The 16,501-nt window shown below is 35.9% G+C and overlaps 1 protein-coding gene across 1 annotated transcript in view; it reads right to left on the minus strand.

Annotated features, from left to right (window-relative positions):
• Nucleotides 1-15,259, minus strand: part of LOC133806231 (serine carboxypeptidase-like 13) — a 35,126-nt gene extending 19,867 nt beyond the window's left edge. Inside the window, exons 1-3 of the mRNA XM_062244355.1 lie at nt 15,072-15,259; nt 14,862-14,957; nt 9,785-9,834 (exon numbers count right to left, since the gene is read on the minus strand). Coding sequence (XP_062100339.1) covers nt 9,785-9,834; nt 14,862-14,957; nt 15,072-15,259 — 334 coding nt within the window. The remainder of the gene's footprint in view (nt 1-9,784; nt 9,835-14,861; nt 14,958-15,071) is intronic.
• Nucleotides 15,260-16,501: the final 1,242 nt, after the last annotated feature.

Consider the following 16,501-nt stretch of genomic DNA (forward strand, 5'->3'; position numbering starts at 1 on the left):
TTCTATTAATAATTTCTTTTTAAATATTATTGTATTTTATATATATGACATGTAGCCATGTAAATATATATTTATGTTAATATTGTGTTTATATGTCATATATGTAGAGATTATTGATATAAATATTTATATATTTTATAGAATTATAATTTATTCTATTATATATATATATATTTGAAAAAAACAATAAAACAATTTTATTAAAATTGTTGACATTTTTTACAACTTTAAAATCCAACAAAAGTGCATTATGCGTTGTTTTAAGCTAATATATATAAATATATAAAAACTCATTCAAAGTAAAAAAAAAAAAAAAAATTACAAGATCAACCAACAACAATTAGTCTACAACAATACATCACTTTTACTGTGATGAACTTGGACTAGCGAGATATGAGTAAAAAGAAAGAAAAATGTGTCAGGTTTAGTTTAGGTTTACTACACTTTCTGTGCGTGTATTGTATAAAATCAGTTTATTCATTTTTTATTATAATTTTTTTAATATATATATATATATAATATAAAAAAAAATTATTCAATATAGGATATTTATGATTTTTTTCCCGCGAACTATTACCAATATATTATTGTGCACCCTGATTTTTTCGAGCCGTTAAAAATTACCCCCGAACTATTCACAGTATTTTAAAGTGGGACTTCTATTAAGTTTTATCCTATGTGGCTAACATATTGCTGATTTGTCATTGCCACATCAGCACCATGTGTATAATTTAAAATAAAAATAATTTACAATTAAAATATATATTTCTTATAAAATATTAAAATTAAATATAATTCAAAAATTCAATTCTTACAAGATTAGTTCAATACAATTTTCATATATTAAAAAAAAAATCTGAACATCTTCTAATTTTTTTGTTTGATAAAATTAAATTGTTTATTTTTAATAATGATGGAATTAATAAAGCTTAAATAATATTAGTTTAAGTTTTGTTAAAAAAAAAAGATCATTTTCAGATTTTTTTTAATATTTGAAAATTTTATTCAATTAATCTTTTAAGAATTTATTCAAAAAAATTATTCTTTTAAGAATTTAAAAGAAAAAATAATTTTTTTTTGAGTTTTTCAAATATTTTTAATTTTAAATTATACACATGGCGCCGACGTTGCAGTGACAAGTCAACAATTTATTAGCTACATATGATAAAACTTAACAGAAATCACACTTTACAACACTGTAAGTAGTTTGGGAGTAATTTTTGTTACGATATCTTTGAGATCCTAATATTGATTTGTGGAATACAATTGGGATACAAATTTGATGTATATTAGGAGTGTTTCCTAATTTAGAAGATATAAATCGTCGAATGATTCTTTCGTTGGTTGAATATATACAATGTATAACATCAACACAAGGCAACCCTTTTTTAGCTTAATCTTTTCATGGTACCAGAGTCACGTTGATCCACAACACTGGCCGACGATGACATGCCATTGTCACAGACCATAACAACGACCGGCAACGAAATGCCACCGCAACCACCACAACCTAAAATCAATAAAATCGAAATAAATTCCTCTTTTTTCATTGGTCCTCAACATCGTCCTGGTGACTTCATCACTCCTGCCCCCTTTACCAAGGAGAATTATGACGATTGGGCAGGCGAAATCGAAACCACTCTTCAAGCGCGACATAAATTTGGTTTTCTTGATGGCACAATCACCTCACCGGAGCCTCCTTGCACGCAGGCTGATTGGATTACTATTCATGCTATGCTCGTTTATGGATTATGAACACCATTTCTCCCGAGGTAAAAGGTACTCTCTCAAAATACAAAGATGGGAAACGTTTGTGGGAAACTCTTAGAGAGAGATTTGCTCTTGTTAATGGTCAACAAATTCTGAAAAACTAAAACTATGACGATTGCCACCTATTACGGAAAACTGATCGCTTTGTGGGAAGAACTGTATACCCACGAACCTTTGATTACTTGCTCTTGTTGTACACGATGTACCGCTGGGCGAGACCATGATATTCGCCGTAAAAAAGATATGCTTCACCAATTTTTGATGGGATTATACAGCGAGTGTTACGGTCGATTACGATCGAGTATTCTTGCTCAAGATCTGTTGCCTTCTCTTAATCGTGCTTACCAATTAGCGATTCAAGATGAACGTGTTCGAACGGCATCGAATGTACCTGATGAAAATCCGGAAGCAGTCGGTTTCGCTGTTCGTCTCGTTGGGCGAGGACGGGGCAGATCCGAGAAGCCTAATAAATCGCATCTTTCTTGCACCCACTGTAAGAAAACCGGTCATGAAGTGACCACCTGCTTCGAGAAAATCGGATATCCTGATTGGTGGGAGGATAGTACGAAGAATGATGGTGGGGCAGACCGAGGGAAATCATCATCTTCCTTAGTTTCGGCTAGCCGTGGTCGAGGGGGGCAGCGGCATTCGTGCTAATGCAGGAGCCGCTGAAACTCTTGGCGCACCCTCTTCTCAAGTGTTTTTCGCGGATCAATGGAAGGCACTTGCAAGTGTGTTTGGTAATATGAATGTTTCTAGTGATCGTTTGAGTGGTAAGTTTAATGGTAATTTGTGGATTATTGACACCGGTGCATCCAATCATATAACTGACAATATATCTCTCTTATTTGATGTGAAAAATATATTGTGTCCCGTCGGCCTTCCTGACGGCGAAAATGTTGTAGCAACCAAGGAGGGTTTAGTAAGATTGTCGGCTACTATAACTCTTCAACATGTTCTTTATGTCCTTCAATTAAATTGCAACTTACTTGATGTGTCGCAATTGTGTGACAATTTGAACAGTGTTGTCATATTTAACTCTTATAGGTGTGCTATACATGACAAAACGAGGGAGCTGATTGGAACAGGAAGCAAGCATGATGGACTCTACTACTTCAAGGAACCGAGCTTAATTCAAGCAGTCACAGTTGATGGAGAGGCCTCTTCTTTGGCACTTTGGCATAATAGAATGGGGCATCCTTCTGAGAAAGTAGTAAAATTGCTTCCTCCTATTCATAATTTTAGGGGTAGTTTGAATAAAGCATGTGAAGGGTGTTTTCGTGCCAAACATCCTAGAGATAGATTTCCTTTGAGTGAAAATAAAGCTAGTTGCATTTTTTAATTAATTCATGTTGATTTGTGGGGTTCTTATACATATAAATCCTCTTGTGGTGCTCGATATTTTTTAACCATTGTGGATGATTTTTCTAGAGCTATGTGGGTTTATTTGATGATTGATAAAACATAAGTTTTTCGAATGTTTTTATCATTTGTTGCCATGGTTGAACGACAATTTTCTCAAACTATCAAAAAAATACGGAGTGCTAACGGAACGAAATTTAATTGTTTGGTTGATTATTTTTTTGCTTCTGGCATTTTATTTCAAACTTCATGTGTCAGAACTCCTCAAAAAAATGGAAGAGTCGAGAGAAAACACAAATATCTCTTAAATGTTGCACGTGCTTTAAGATTTCAAGCAAATTTGCTAATTTACTTTTGGGGAGAGAGTGTTTTGATAGCCGCACACTTAATAAATAGAACCCCATCTACCGTTCTTGATAACTTAACTCCCTTTAAAAAATTGTTTGGTCACACTCCGTCTTATGATGCAATTCGTGTGTTTGTTTCCTTATGGTTTGCTCACAATCAACAATCTAAGGGAGATAAATTTGAAATTCGTTGTCGCAAGTGTATCTTTGTTGGGTATCCGTTTGGAAAGAAGGGTTGGAGACTTTATGATCTTGACAAGAATGAGTTTTTTGTATCACAAGACGTAAAAAAATTTGAAGATACTTTTCCTTTTAGTGATACAGAGGCTCACAATAGTTTTGAGTTGGATGTGGATGTTGATTCAGATTTTGCGGAATTTCAATATGAAGTCCCTGACAACCAAGACACTACTGCAGCCCAATCGACTGCCAAGCCCACTAGTGCTGAGCCCATCACTACCGAGCTCCTTGTGGTTGATCCCACTGCAGCTGGTCCAGCGGACGCAGACCCAGAAGAATTCGAAACCACAACAAACATGACTCCTCCTGTTTCAGATGAGGTCTCTAGTTCTGATGGAAATACCCCTGCTATTGTTGATTTAGTTGACAATGGTTCATAGGAAGTTCTAGGTCGTGGCATGAGAACTAAAATTCCTTCGGTGCTTCTATGGGATTATGCCACTCACAATATTTTGAAAGAGTGTCCGTCTACCATTGCTACTTCCCCTCCACATCATACCTCAAGTACTCCTTTTCCTATAGCACATTATATAAATTATGACAACTTTTCTACGACATATCAAAAGTTTCTTGCAGTTATTATTGCTGGAGATGAACCCGAGTCTTTTAAAGAGGCCATGAAGGATGAAGGGTGGAAGCAGGATATGCAAGAAGAGATCAAAGCATTGGAAGATAATGGCACTTGGACTCTCGAACATCCTCCTCCTGGAAAACGAGCTTTGGGTAACCAATGGATTTATAAAAGAAAATATCACTCCAATGGTGATCTTGAGCGATTAAAAGCTCGAATAGTTGTTTTTGGTAATCATCAGATTGAAGGTTTGGATTACAATGAGACTTTTGCTCTGGTTGCAAAGATGGCAACGATTCATGCTTTTCTTGCCATTGCCGCTTCAAAAAATTGGGAAGTTCACCAAATGGATGTACACAATGCATTCCTTCATGGTGATCTTGATGAGGAGGTTTACATGAAATTTCCCCCTGGGTTCGAGTGCTCGGATCCTAATTTGGTTTGTCGACTTAGAAATTTTTTATATGGGTTGAAACAAGCACCTCATTGTTGGTTTGCAAAGCTAGTTACTGTTGGGGTTTTATGCCCTAATTAAAACCCAAATTCTTTGTAATCTCATTTTATTATCAATAAAAGAATAGAAATCATTTTTTGACTTGGTCAATCACTTTGCTCACATGTTTTATTTTCATGATTATTTGTTTAATATAAACTTCTATTAAATCCCGAGCATATAGCTAATCTTATTTATAGTGACGTAATCACAGTGGAATATAAATATGATTATATGTTCAAAATAAGTTAGTCCTAAGATTAGTCAGTGCACCGGATTTACACTGACTTGACAATCTACGATATGATCTACTTACACATTACAGTGTTATGTTCTTTCCAGAACATTAGCAAAGTAGATAAGATCAGATGTCTTTGTTACATCGGACAGGACCGATATTGACAGTTGATAAGATAAGTAAACATACCGTTATTATCTATTCTAGTCATATCATATAGTTGACCATATGTCAATTCAATCTCAATTCTGAGTGGTTAGTATTCTAACTGATTGTATTATTTGAGTTCTTTGACTTGTTCGTTACCAGCTTACCCTACGGACTAGCCCATACTTACATCTTGGGAACTCGGTAGTATAATTGAGTGGGAGTGTTAATCACAGATATGAACATCTATAGCTTCTGATGAAGAAGTGAAACGATGGTTTCCTTTTAGTTTGGTTCAAGGTGTTAAATGATAGAGATCTCATTTCAGTAATTAAATTAGTTTACTGAAATATCATTTACAAGGAACTAAGTGTTTTAAGGATAAAATACAATGAGGGGTAAAACAGTATTTTAGTCCTATCTCATTGCTGACCGTCTATAGTGGATTGAGTGACAATTATGGTTGTAACAATGGATAATTAATAGCGTATCTATATTTTTTATAGAGCGTTCTATGAATTCAAGAGTGCAATTCCAAGTCTATAGTGGAGTCACGATGAATTAATAAGTTAGTAAATTTATTTGTTAGATTTATGATAACTTATTGGAGCTTGATTTCATAGGCCCATGGTCCCCATTGTACCTTGGATAAAATCATCTAGATAGTATCAATTAATTGATTTAATCATCAATTAGAATTATCAAAGTTGACCAGGTCAATTTTGGATAGTTTCACAGAGTTGTGTAATTTTGAGAAGAAAAGAGAAATTATGGCAGATTTATTAATTAAGATAAATTGGTATCTAAATTAATAAATAAATTTAAATCAAGGTTCAAATTATAAATAATTAATTTGATAAATGATTTAAATAATTATTTAATTAATTAAATCAATAGAAAATAATACAGGCCTTGATTTTAAGTCCAATGGGCTTATAATCAAATGAGAAATTTCACGGGCCTATAGCCCATGATAATTTCGACCTAGGGCTTCAAAATGGCTGTTATTTTATTGATTTTTTAATTAAATTAAATGGCCTAATTGAGTCTATAAAAGGAGTGCTTATAGAGAAGTCAAAACAAGGGTTTTTGATAAGTCAGATTTTCTGATAGTTTTATATTCTCTCTAAACACAAGTCCTTTTCTAAGCCACTTTCTTATTTTCTCTTCTTCTCTCTATATCTATCTCATGTGTTGAGAATTGCCCACACTAGTCTAGGTGGTTCTAAGGATACATTGGAAGATCGTGAAGAAAATAGAAGATCGGTTCAGTTTCTTGATAATACTCTGCGACAGAAAGGATACAAGAGTTAGAGAAACTGAAGGAATGACTCTTAATTCCGCTGCATATACTGTAAGTATTATATTTTTGTTTCTCTTTGAATTCAATTTTAGAAACATGTTTTAGGCTATCTCGTATTAATTTGTTTAATATTAGATATACATGAAAATAAATAAAGATCCTGTATAAACTTTTTCCAACAGTTACGACTTTGAAAGGGTATGCTTTTCTTCAATCTTATTCTGATTATTCCTTGTTTACTTACACCAAGGGTGGATTACAGTTTAATGTGTTGGTGTATGTTGATGATTTGATTGTTTCTGGCAAAAATTCCGCTATGTTACAAGCTTTTAAGGCCTACTTGAGTGATTGGTTTCGTATGAAAGATCTTGGTACACTTAAGTACTTCCTTGGTATCAAGGCCGCTCACAGTTCACCTGGTTTGTTTCTGCGTCAACGTAAGTATACTCTTGACATCATTACGGAGGCTAGCCTTTTAGGAGCCAAACTGGAAGATTTTCCTATTGAGTAGAATCATAAGCTCGGCCTCGCTACAGGTGCTAAGTTGTCTGATCCAGAATCGTATCGGTGTCTTGTAGGCCATCTTGTATACTTGTCTGTCACGCGCCTTGACTTGGCTTATTCGGTTCATATTTTATCTCAATTTATGCAAGATCCTAGATGCGAGCACTGGGAGGCAGCTCTCCACGTTGTGAGATATTTAAAAGGCACTCCAGGTCAATGCATATTATTGCGAGCAGACAATGACTTATCGTTGCAAGGGTGGTGCGATTCGGACTGGGCTGCATGTCCTCTCACACGTTGGCCATTGACAGGTTGACTCGTCTTTCTTGGACAATCACCTATTTCATGGAAAACGAAAAAGCAACACACCGTCTCCAAGTCTTCGGCTAAGGCGAAATATCGTTCTATGGCGGCCATCACTTGTGAACTTAAGTAGCTCAAAGGCGTGTTGTTGAGTTTAGGGGTTCACCATCCTAGAGCTATTCCATTGTTTTGTGATAGCCAATCAGCTTTACATATTGCTCGGAATCCAGTTTATCATGAACGAACAAAGCATATTGAAGTTGATTGTCATTTTGTTCATGATGTTATTACAGAGGGATTGATTAATCCCTCCTATGCTCCAACGACGATTCAATTGGCAGATATCTTTACAAAGGCTCTAGGCAAGAAAAAATTTGATTTTTTCCTTAGCAAGTTGGGCATCTTGAACTCGCATGCTCCAACTTGAGCGGGGGTGTTGATATCTTTGGGATCCTAATATTGATTTGTGGGATACAATCGGGATACAAATTTGATGTATATTAGGAGTGTTTCTTAATTTAGAAGATATGAATCGTTGAATGATTCTTTTGTAGGTTGTATATATAAAACATATAACATCAATACAAGGCAACCGTTTTTTGGCTTAATCTTTTCAATTTTTAATGGCTCAAAAAAATCAGGGAGCAAAATAATATATTGGTCATAATTTAGGGGTAAAAATCCTAAATAACCTTAAATATATATATATATATATAGGGGAATTCTCCTATAGGGGCTTCACTTTAAGTCCTACCGGTGAGGCTCTCAGTGTTCTCGACTTGTGAATAGTTTTCGGTGCGAATTATTTTATGACCGTGTATATTGTAGCTATTTAGTGCATCATGCAAATTTTCAGAAAATTCTGAATAATTTACAGTACCGAAAACTAGGTTCAAACATGTTGTTGCACACGTGACTAATTTTTTTTATGCGCGTGGAAAACAACATATTTGAACATAGCTTTCGGTACTGTAAACTATTCGAAATTTTCTGAAAATTTGCAGGATGCTCTAAATAGCTACAATATACACGGTCATAAAAAAAATTCGCGTCGAAAACTGTTCACGGGTCGAGAAATACTGAGAGCCCGCTTAAATAAAGCCCTAAAAAAAAATTGTCCTATATATATATATGTAGTGCGGTACAAATATTATGGATTTTTGAAAAATCATTCCATTTAACCGCACCACAAAGAAAATTAACCGCACTACACCACATGGTACAATGTGGATTGGTCAATTTTCGTAGATAATGAGATAATCTGCTCACCTCTAATAAGTAATAAGATGCACTATGATATCTAGTTGCAATTCGAAGGCTGCTAGTCTTTTTTCAAATCTAATTTTAGTTATTTTACCTAACTTAATTTAAACAATTCGCTACAATTAACCTTTCTATTTTATATATTTATTAATATTGTTTTAATACTTATCATAATATTATAATAATTTTAATTTTTTGTTTTAATATTATGTTTATTTAATTTGTGCCAAAGCATACAGGGCATTTATCTATTGAAAATTTTGAAAGTCAAAATAGATAAGATTTTAGGTAATGTGACAGGAGTGCTTCAAACGTCAAAATATGACACGTTTTAATTATTTTGGCTAACTACAGCTTTTAACTAGTAGTTTTGGAGTTTCTGTAACACAATTAATTTATTTTACCAAAATAAATAATTTTCAAAATAGTAATTAATCCGCCCAAGCTAAACTGTTATAAAAAAATTAAATAAATAAAAAAAACTTATTAATAGGAAACAAACCCTCATCGTTCAAACTAAACTCAACATTCTGATTTTATTTTTAAAGCTTACCTGTATTATTGTTATCTGGATAATTATAGGGTGTAGTCATTAATTTTTTTAGTCAACTATAGTAGATAAATTATTATAAAGTTAATATAATTTTTATAATAGAATATTCTATATAAGAGAGGGAGACATTTTCATATTTATAAGGCAAACTATTTGTGTTGCCCCATTGGTTTCAATTAATAAAGAATAAGCTAAATGCATCCAATAATAAAACCATTATTAATGGGAACTTGTCCAACTATCCAAAGATGTGAGATATAAGTCAACTCTTGTTAAGCATAAACACTAATTTCAAATTGTTTTCGACTTAGTAGGCCTACTAGCTAGAAAGAAGCTGCCATCTAATTTCTTTGACCGACGGGTTATAAACTAGCAACAATGCCAATAGACCTTGAAGATCACATTATGTTTTAGAATTATAATTACTCATATTTTTAACTTTATCTTTATGTCCCCTGAACAAGTAACTGTTTTTAATTTAAAACTCAAGGGTATGTATGTGTTTCTTCAAAGAACTTAGAAGATAGTAATGGTTGTATTTCAACAAAATCAAAACTATATCCCCCGCAAAGAAAAAAAAAATGAAAAAGAAGAAAGGAGCAATAAAACAAGTATTAATGAATATTTGCATATCTATATATATATATATATATATTTATATAAGTATTGAGACATTCTCTACTACTTTACCTATTTCATAGACAAGTCCGGACCAGGCAGAGCAACCAGTACCCCCAGTAGTAAAATTTCTTTATGGACACAGTGATTATGAAATCAGCTCAAATGTAGCTGAGACAAAGATATTCATTTATAGGTACAAAGGAATATACAGGGTATTACAGTGTACTCACTCATAGGGAGACACAAGCGAATCAATACAGTTACAAAAAGTAATAACACATATCCCTAGGCTAACAGAATGGTGGGACAGCTGGAAAGCGAATCCGTTTTGGTGCTGCTGCATTCCAATTGAATTGGAGAGTGGAAGACAATTACTGAAAAGGCCCCTGCATATTTATCTCGTGACACCACCCCTCAAGCGAAGGGCTGATTCGATTACTCTGAGCTTGTCCACGAGAAATTTAAATCGTGAATGGGACAAGCCTTTAGTGAGGCAATCTGCTATCTGATCGTGGGAAGGAATGTAGCGAATTTCTAGCTGTTTCTCCAAGACTTTATCTCTAACAAAGTGCACATCTAATTCGATGTGTTTTGTCCGTGCATGGTAGACGGGATTCGCTGCAAGTGCACTCGCACTCATATTATCACACCAAATTACTGGAACGGCAGGCAATTTGAAATTCATTTCCTTTAACAGTTCTTGAATCCATGCTAGTTCGGCTGTCAAGTGTGCGAGAGCTCTATATTCTGACTCCGTACTAGAGCGAGCTACCACCGTTTGCTTCTTTGATGACCAAGAGATTAGGGAGTCTCCCAGAAATACACAATAACCAGCAATGGATCTACGGTCATCGGGACAACATGCCCAATCCGCATCGGAGAAGCCTGTGAGTGTCAGCCTGTCACTTGGTGAAATGTGTAGACCATGATGAATTGATCCTTTCAAGTATCTCAACACTCGTTTGGTTGCATTCCAGTGAGTATCAGTTGGGCACTTCAGAAACTGACTAAGTTTGTTAACTGCAAAGGATATGTCTGGACGAGTGTGACTTAGATACTGTAAAGCTCCGATAATGCTTCTGTAATGAGAGGGTTCTGTCATGGGTTTCCCATCATTTATGGAGAGTTGTTTGTTTGCTATCATTGGAGTAGGACACAGCTTCGAATTTAACATGTTGACTCTTTGTAAAAGCTCTGTGATATATTTTCTTTGAGATAAATATAACCCTATATCGTCTCTGAAAACTTCTATGCCAAGAAAGTAGTGTAAAGCTCCAAGATCTTTGAGAGAGAAAATTTTGTCCAGTTGAGTGATAAATGTTTGAAGTTCCTTTGAGCAGCTTCCTGTAACGATGATATCATCGACGTATATAAGGACCATGATAACATATTTTGAGTGCTTCAACATGAAAAAGGATGAGTCAGCCTTTGAGTTTGTGAACTTCCAGTGCAGCAGAGTGGTTTTGAGTCTGTCGTACCACGCCCTTGGGGCTTGTTTTAGTCCGTATATCGATTTTTGCAACTTGCAGACATGATGAGGTAGTGTCGGGTCTTCGAAGCCTTGGGGTTGGACCATATAAACATCCTCATCAAGTGTACCATTGAGGAATGCATTATTAATGTCGAGTTGGCGAATTTCCCAATTGAATGCAACTGCTATAGTGAGGACAATGCGGACTGTGGAAGCTTTGATTACGGGACTGAATGTCTCTCCAAAATCCACCCCAGGACGTTGATGAAATCCTTTAGCCACTAATCGAGCTTTAAAACGTTGAAAGGAGCCATCGGCGTTGAACTTGTGTTTAAATACCCATTTGTTGCCAACTACATTATATGATGGAGAGGGAGGAACAAGAGTCCATGTTCTGTTCCGTTTGAAGGCTGACATTTCATCGTCCATAGCCGCATTCCACCCCTCATGTTGAAGTGCATCTTGGACAGATAGAGGTTCATGAAGATCAAGATCGAACTTGGAATGTCCTGTGAACACTCGTGGCTTAAAAATGCCTGCCTTGCCACGGGTGACCATGGGATGAGTTGAAACAGCAGGTCATGGAGGAGTGTCAGGTTCATCATCTTGATGAGATAGATTCTGAGATGGAGTCGGTGAGTGATGAACTTGATCTGATTGGTTATTACTTGGAGAGATTGCTGGACAGTCTTGATGGTCATTAGCAGAATCAAAAACATTAGGCATAACAGAAATAGGTGAACCAATATCGGAGTGATAAGGAGATACCTGATCTGGTTTGGCAGCAGCTTGGGAAGATGATTCTGCATTGGACTGAGTTGGCATTGAGGCAAGAGGAAGGTTGAGCCACGAGTGAGGAGTAGGGAGTGTGACTTCTCTCTCTGGTGAATAATTATTAAAGAACCCAGTGTGACATGGAAACTCATTTTCATTAAAAACCACATGTCTAGAGATATAAATTCTACCATGTGGGCTGAGACATTTATAGCCTTTGTGAAATTCACTATACCCCAAATTGATGCATTTCATGGAGTGAAATTGAAACTTGTGGGTTTGATATGTTCTAAGACAGGGAAAACAAGCTATCCCGAAAGTTTTGAGAAAATTATAGTCAGGATTCTTGTGGAATAAAACAGTGTAGGGAGATTTGTGGTGAAGAATGGCTGTAGGTAATCGATTGATAAGATAAACAGCTGTAATAAATGCATCTGACCAGTATTTGAGGGGCATAGCAGCTTGTGCGAGAAGAGTAAGTCCCATCTCGACAATATGGCGATGTTTTCGCTCAGCTCTTCCATTCTGTTCAGAAGTGTGAGGGCATGAATGTTCGAAAAGTATGCCACTATGGTGAACAAGATCAGAGAAAGCTTGGAATTCTCCTCCCCAATCGGTTCTAAGCCTCTTAATTTTCCTATCAAATTGTGTCTCAGCCATTGTTTTGAACCGTGTGAAGGCTTCTAATGCATCATTTTTATTTTTGAGAGGATACAACCAGGTGTACCTGCTGTAATCATCAAGAAAATGGATGTAATATTTAAAATTAGTGTGTGATGCTATGGGAGCTGGTCCCCAAAGATCAGTGTGGATCAAGTCTAACACAGCTGTGGCTCTAGATGTGGATTTAGAGAAAGGAAGTGCATGGGATTTGCCATATTGACAAGCATCACTGAAACTTAGATTTTCATTGATAGGAATTTTTACATTTGACATTTTTAGAACTTGATTTAAAACATTAGTAGAAGGATGTCCTAATCGTCTATGCCAAACGTCTTTTAGGGAATTTGTAAAAGCTTGACTGGTTTGAGAAGAGTTGAATGCTACAGCAGTGAATGGTGAGTGAAGCTTTGATGACTGTGTAGTGACCCATGGGTTTAGTTGATAGAGTCCATCTTTAACTGTCCCTTGCAGAATCACCTTCCCTGTTGGCTGCTCCTTCACACAACAAGAATCAGAGAAAAATTCCATTGAGACATTGTTATCAGCAGTTAGCTTAGAGACACTGATCAAATTTTTGGAAATAGTTGGAACATGCAATACATTGTGCAGTAGCAGAGGTTTATTAGTGTCAGAATTAATAAAACTGATGCCAATATGAGAAATAGGAAGCTTACTGCCATCACCTATGGTGATTTGTTCCTTACCCCCATACTCAGTTTTGTTTTGGACTTTGTTTGGATCAGCAGTGAGGTGATTGCTAGCACCGCTATCTGCATACCAGTTGTCATCTTGCAGCATCTCAGGTGTGGCTATGAGTGTTGTGTATTGTTTGTCTTGACCCCCTTCTGTGTTTGGTGGATGCCCCATGTATGTTTCATCATATCTGTTATAGCAGATTGCAGCCGAATGTCCGTATTTTCCGCACACTTGACAGGTGGGTTTGGATCCACCATTGCGACCTCCTCGACCTCGACCACCCCTGGGATGTCCTCCTCTTGAGTTCCCAGTAAAACGCTGCTGATTGCTTCTATTTTGCTGGTTTGGATTGGCTCTGCGAGGCACACCAGAATAGCTTAGATTGTGTGAGCTGAACGGTTTTTGAGCATAGTTGGCAGTAGGGCTATTAAGTTGTTTGCTGCTGTTAGTGATGGCATTGAGCCTCTCAAGCCTTCCATCAAAGCTAAGGAGAATGTTCTGAAGTTGCTGCCAAGTAGTGTGTTCTCGAGCCTCAATGAGTACAACAATGGATAAATATTCTGCATCCAATCCAGATAAAACATTAGAGACTAAATGCTTTTCGGGGTAAGGGTCACCTGCTAAGGCCAAGGAATCAGCCCATATTCGTTTCTGTTTGAGATAGTCAGTCATGGTTTGAGATCCTTTGCGAGTAGTCTGGATCTTTGTTCTGATGTCATCCATGTTAGCTCTAGAATGCGCTCCATAGAGTTCTTCAAGAGCATTCCATAGTTTAGTGGCAGATTGGCAGCCCATAACCTCTGCTGCAATTGCTTCAGTCATGGATCCGTAGATCCATCCCATCAGAAGTTGGTCATGAACCAACCATGCTTCGTACTCAGGGTTGGATTCCATTGCAGGATGTGAGGTATCATCTGTATCGGCACCAGACGCGGCAGTCACTGGTCGAAATTCTGGTGGAGGTGTGCGAGTGCCATTGAGGTATCCTTCTAGCCTGTGGCCTCTGATGATGGTTGTAACCATCGTCTTCCATAATGGGAAGTTATTTCGATCAAGTTTTAGGGAGAAAGGCTGGCTCAACGTATTGCTAAAAGGGTTTGCAATTGGAGCAGGGAGAAATGCAGATGGTGCTGCAACCACTGCAGCATTTGGAGCTGATTGGTTCTGCCCATGGACAGGGGTTTGAGGCTGAGTTTGGGAGGTCTGGTCTTGGGGTGTCGACATGGCGCAAGCCTATGTTGCTCTGATACCAAGTAAAATTTCTTTATGGACACAGTGATTATGAAATCAGCTCAAATGTAGCTGAGACAAAGATATTCATTTATAGGTACAGAGGAATATACAGGGTATTACAGTGTACTCACTCATAGGGAGACACAAGCGAATCAATACAGTTACAAAAAGTAATAACACATATCCCTAGGCTAACAGAATGGTGGGACAGCTGGAAAGCGAATCCGTTTTGGTGTTGCTGCATTCCAACTGAATTTGAGAGTGGAAAACAATTACTGAAAAGGCCCCTGCATATTTATCTCGTGACATAGCCAAATCAACAATGGATCTTTCTCTGGATTCCTCTCCGATTTCACAAAGTAATAGATAACTTGGGCTTCCTTTGATTCGCCCACTCCCACATACCTTTATGCATACATAATAAATATATACATTAATTACTAAAAATGCCATTGGCATAATAACTAGCTTAATTATGTCATAGGAGAGGGTTATATATATATATATATATAAACATACCCAGTTTCGAGATGAAAGGGCAGTGGTCCTTGGAATCCAGGGAGAAATTTCAGCGTATTAGTAGTTGTAGAGGCAGCTACTGCAAGTCGTTCTGAGAATGCATCTAATAAAATTAGAACAAGAAGAAGACGAATATGATGGTTCCAAACCAGAATCGGACTCAAGACTACATACGACTGTCTTGCCATAACTTCTATTTCGATATTCCTCGTCAAAGACAAGAGAGTTTCCTTACAAAGTCAATCTGTTCACTCTTGCATTTGTGGTTTACATCAGGGTCTTTCTTAATTTTAAGATTATACAAAAATATATTAATTATATTTAACACAAGTTAATACGCAATCGCCAGGATGCCCGGGGCATTAATATAGAGTACATCACCCCCACATGGCCACATTTTTATTTTTTTATTTTTGTTTTATATGATACTCCTTTTGGGGAATTTCATTTCACAATACACGTTAAGGTGTGGTAGAATTTTGTGTTGAATGGAAAAACAAATGGAAGTTAGTCACATTCTTTATGAGAGAAATTTCTCATCATACTTAGCCTGTATAAACGGGTCTAGGCTGAGTAGTTTAGATATAAAAAAATTTCTTGAGTTTACGTTAAATAAATAAATAAATTAATTATATTTTTATTATGGTTTTAGTTAAAAGTTTTATATTCTTAGTGTTGTAGAGATTGGGTATATTTGGTTCGGCGAAGTGAGATAGACCTCAAAATTTTTTGGAGGTAGTAAATCTGTTTAAATCCCTTGGAGGTAGTGAATCTGTTTTAAGAAAATTGTGTACAACACAAGCCTTATTATTTTTTATTATAATTATTGTCTAGATTAATTTATAATTGCTATTTATATTATATTTATTTATATTTTTTATTTATAATTATAATGTTTATGTATCTTTAATTTAGTAAATATAAATATTGTATTTATCATATCGTGATTATTCAAGTATTATATCTAATTACGTTATATTTTTCCTACAATCTTAAAACATATTATCATTTAATATAATATTTGAATGATCGATATATTTTATATTATTATAATATTTAATATATCTATTAGTGATATTTCTATATCTATATATTGATATTGTTATTGCGAAAAGTTCATTTGAACTTAAATCTCACTAGAGAAGTTCTGTCTAGGAAAGCTGGGTGTTAAGTGAGACCTTTTGTGGCCCCTCCAGCCTTTCCTGTAAACTGAATATTTTCAAAGAAACTAGATTGCTGAGGCAGGGGCTAAACCCTCATAGTATTCTTTGGAAATTATCTAGTATAGATATTTGTATTTGAGGCTAGATGAATACTCAATAGAAATATTCTACGAGAGGCTGGACTATGAATGGTTTGGGTTAAGTTTGATCTAAGCGAACCCGCATAATTTTCCGTTGTTAGGAAAATAACACTATTGGTTTTGTGAT

Source organism: Humulus lupulus, chromosome X (genome assembly GCF_963169125.1).
Source record: "Humulus lupulus chromosome X, drHumLupu1.1, whole genome shotgun sequence".
In the NCBI taxonomy this organism is placed as follows: Eukaryota; Viridiplantae; Streptophyta; class Magnoliopsida; order Rosales; family Cannabaceae; genus Humulus; species Humulus lupulus.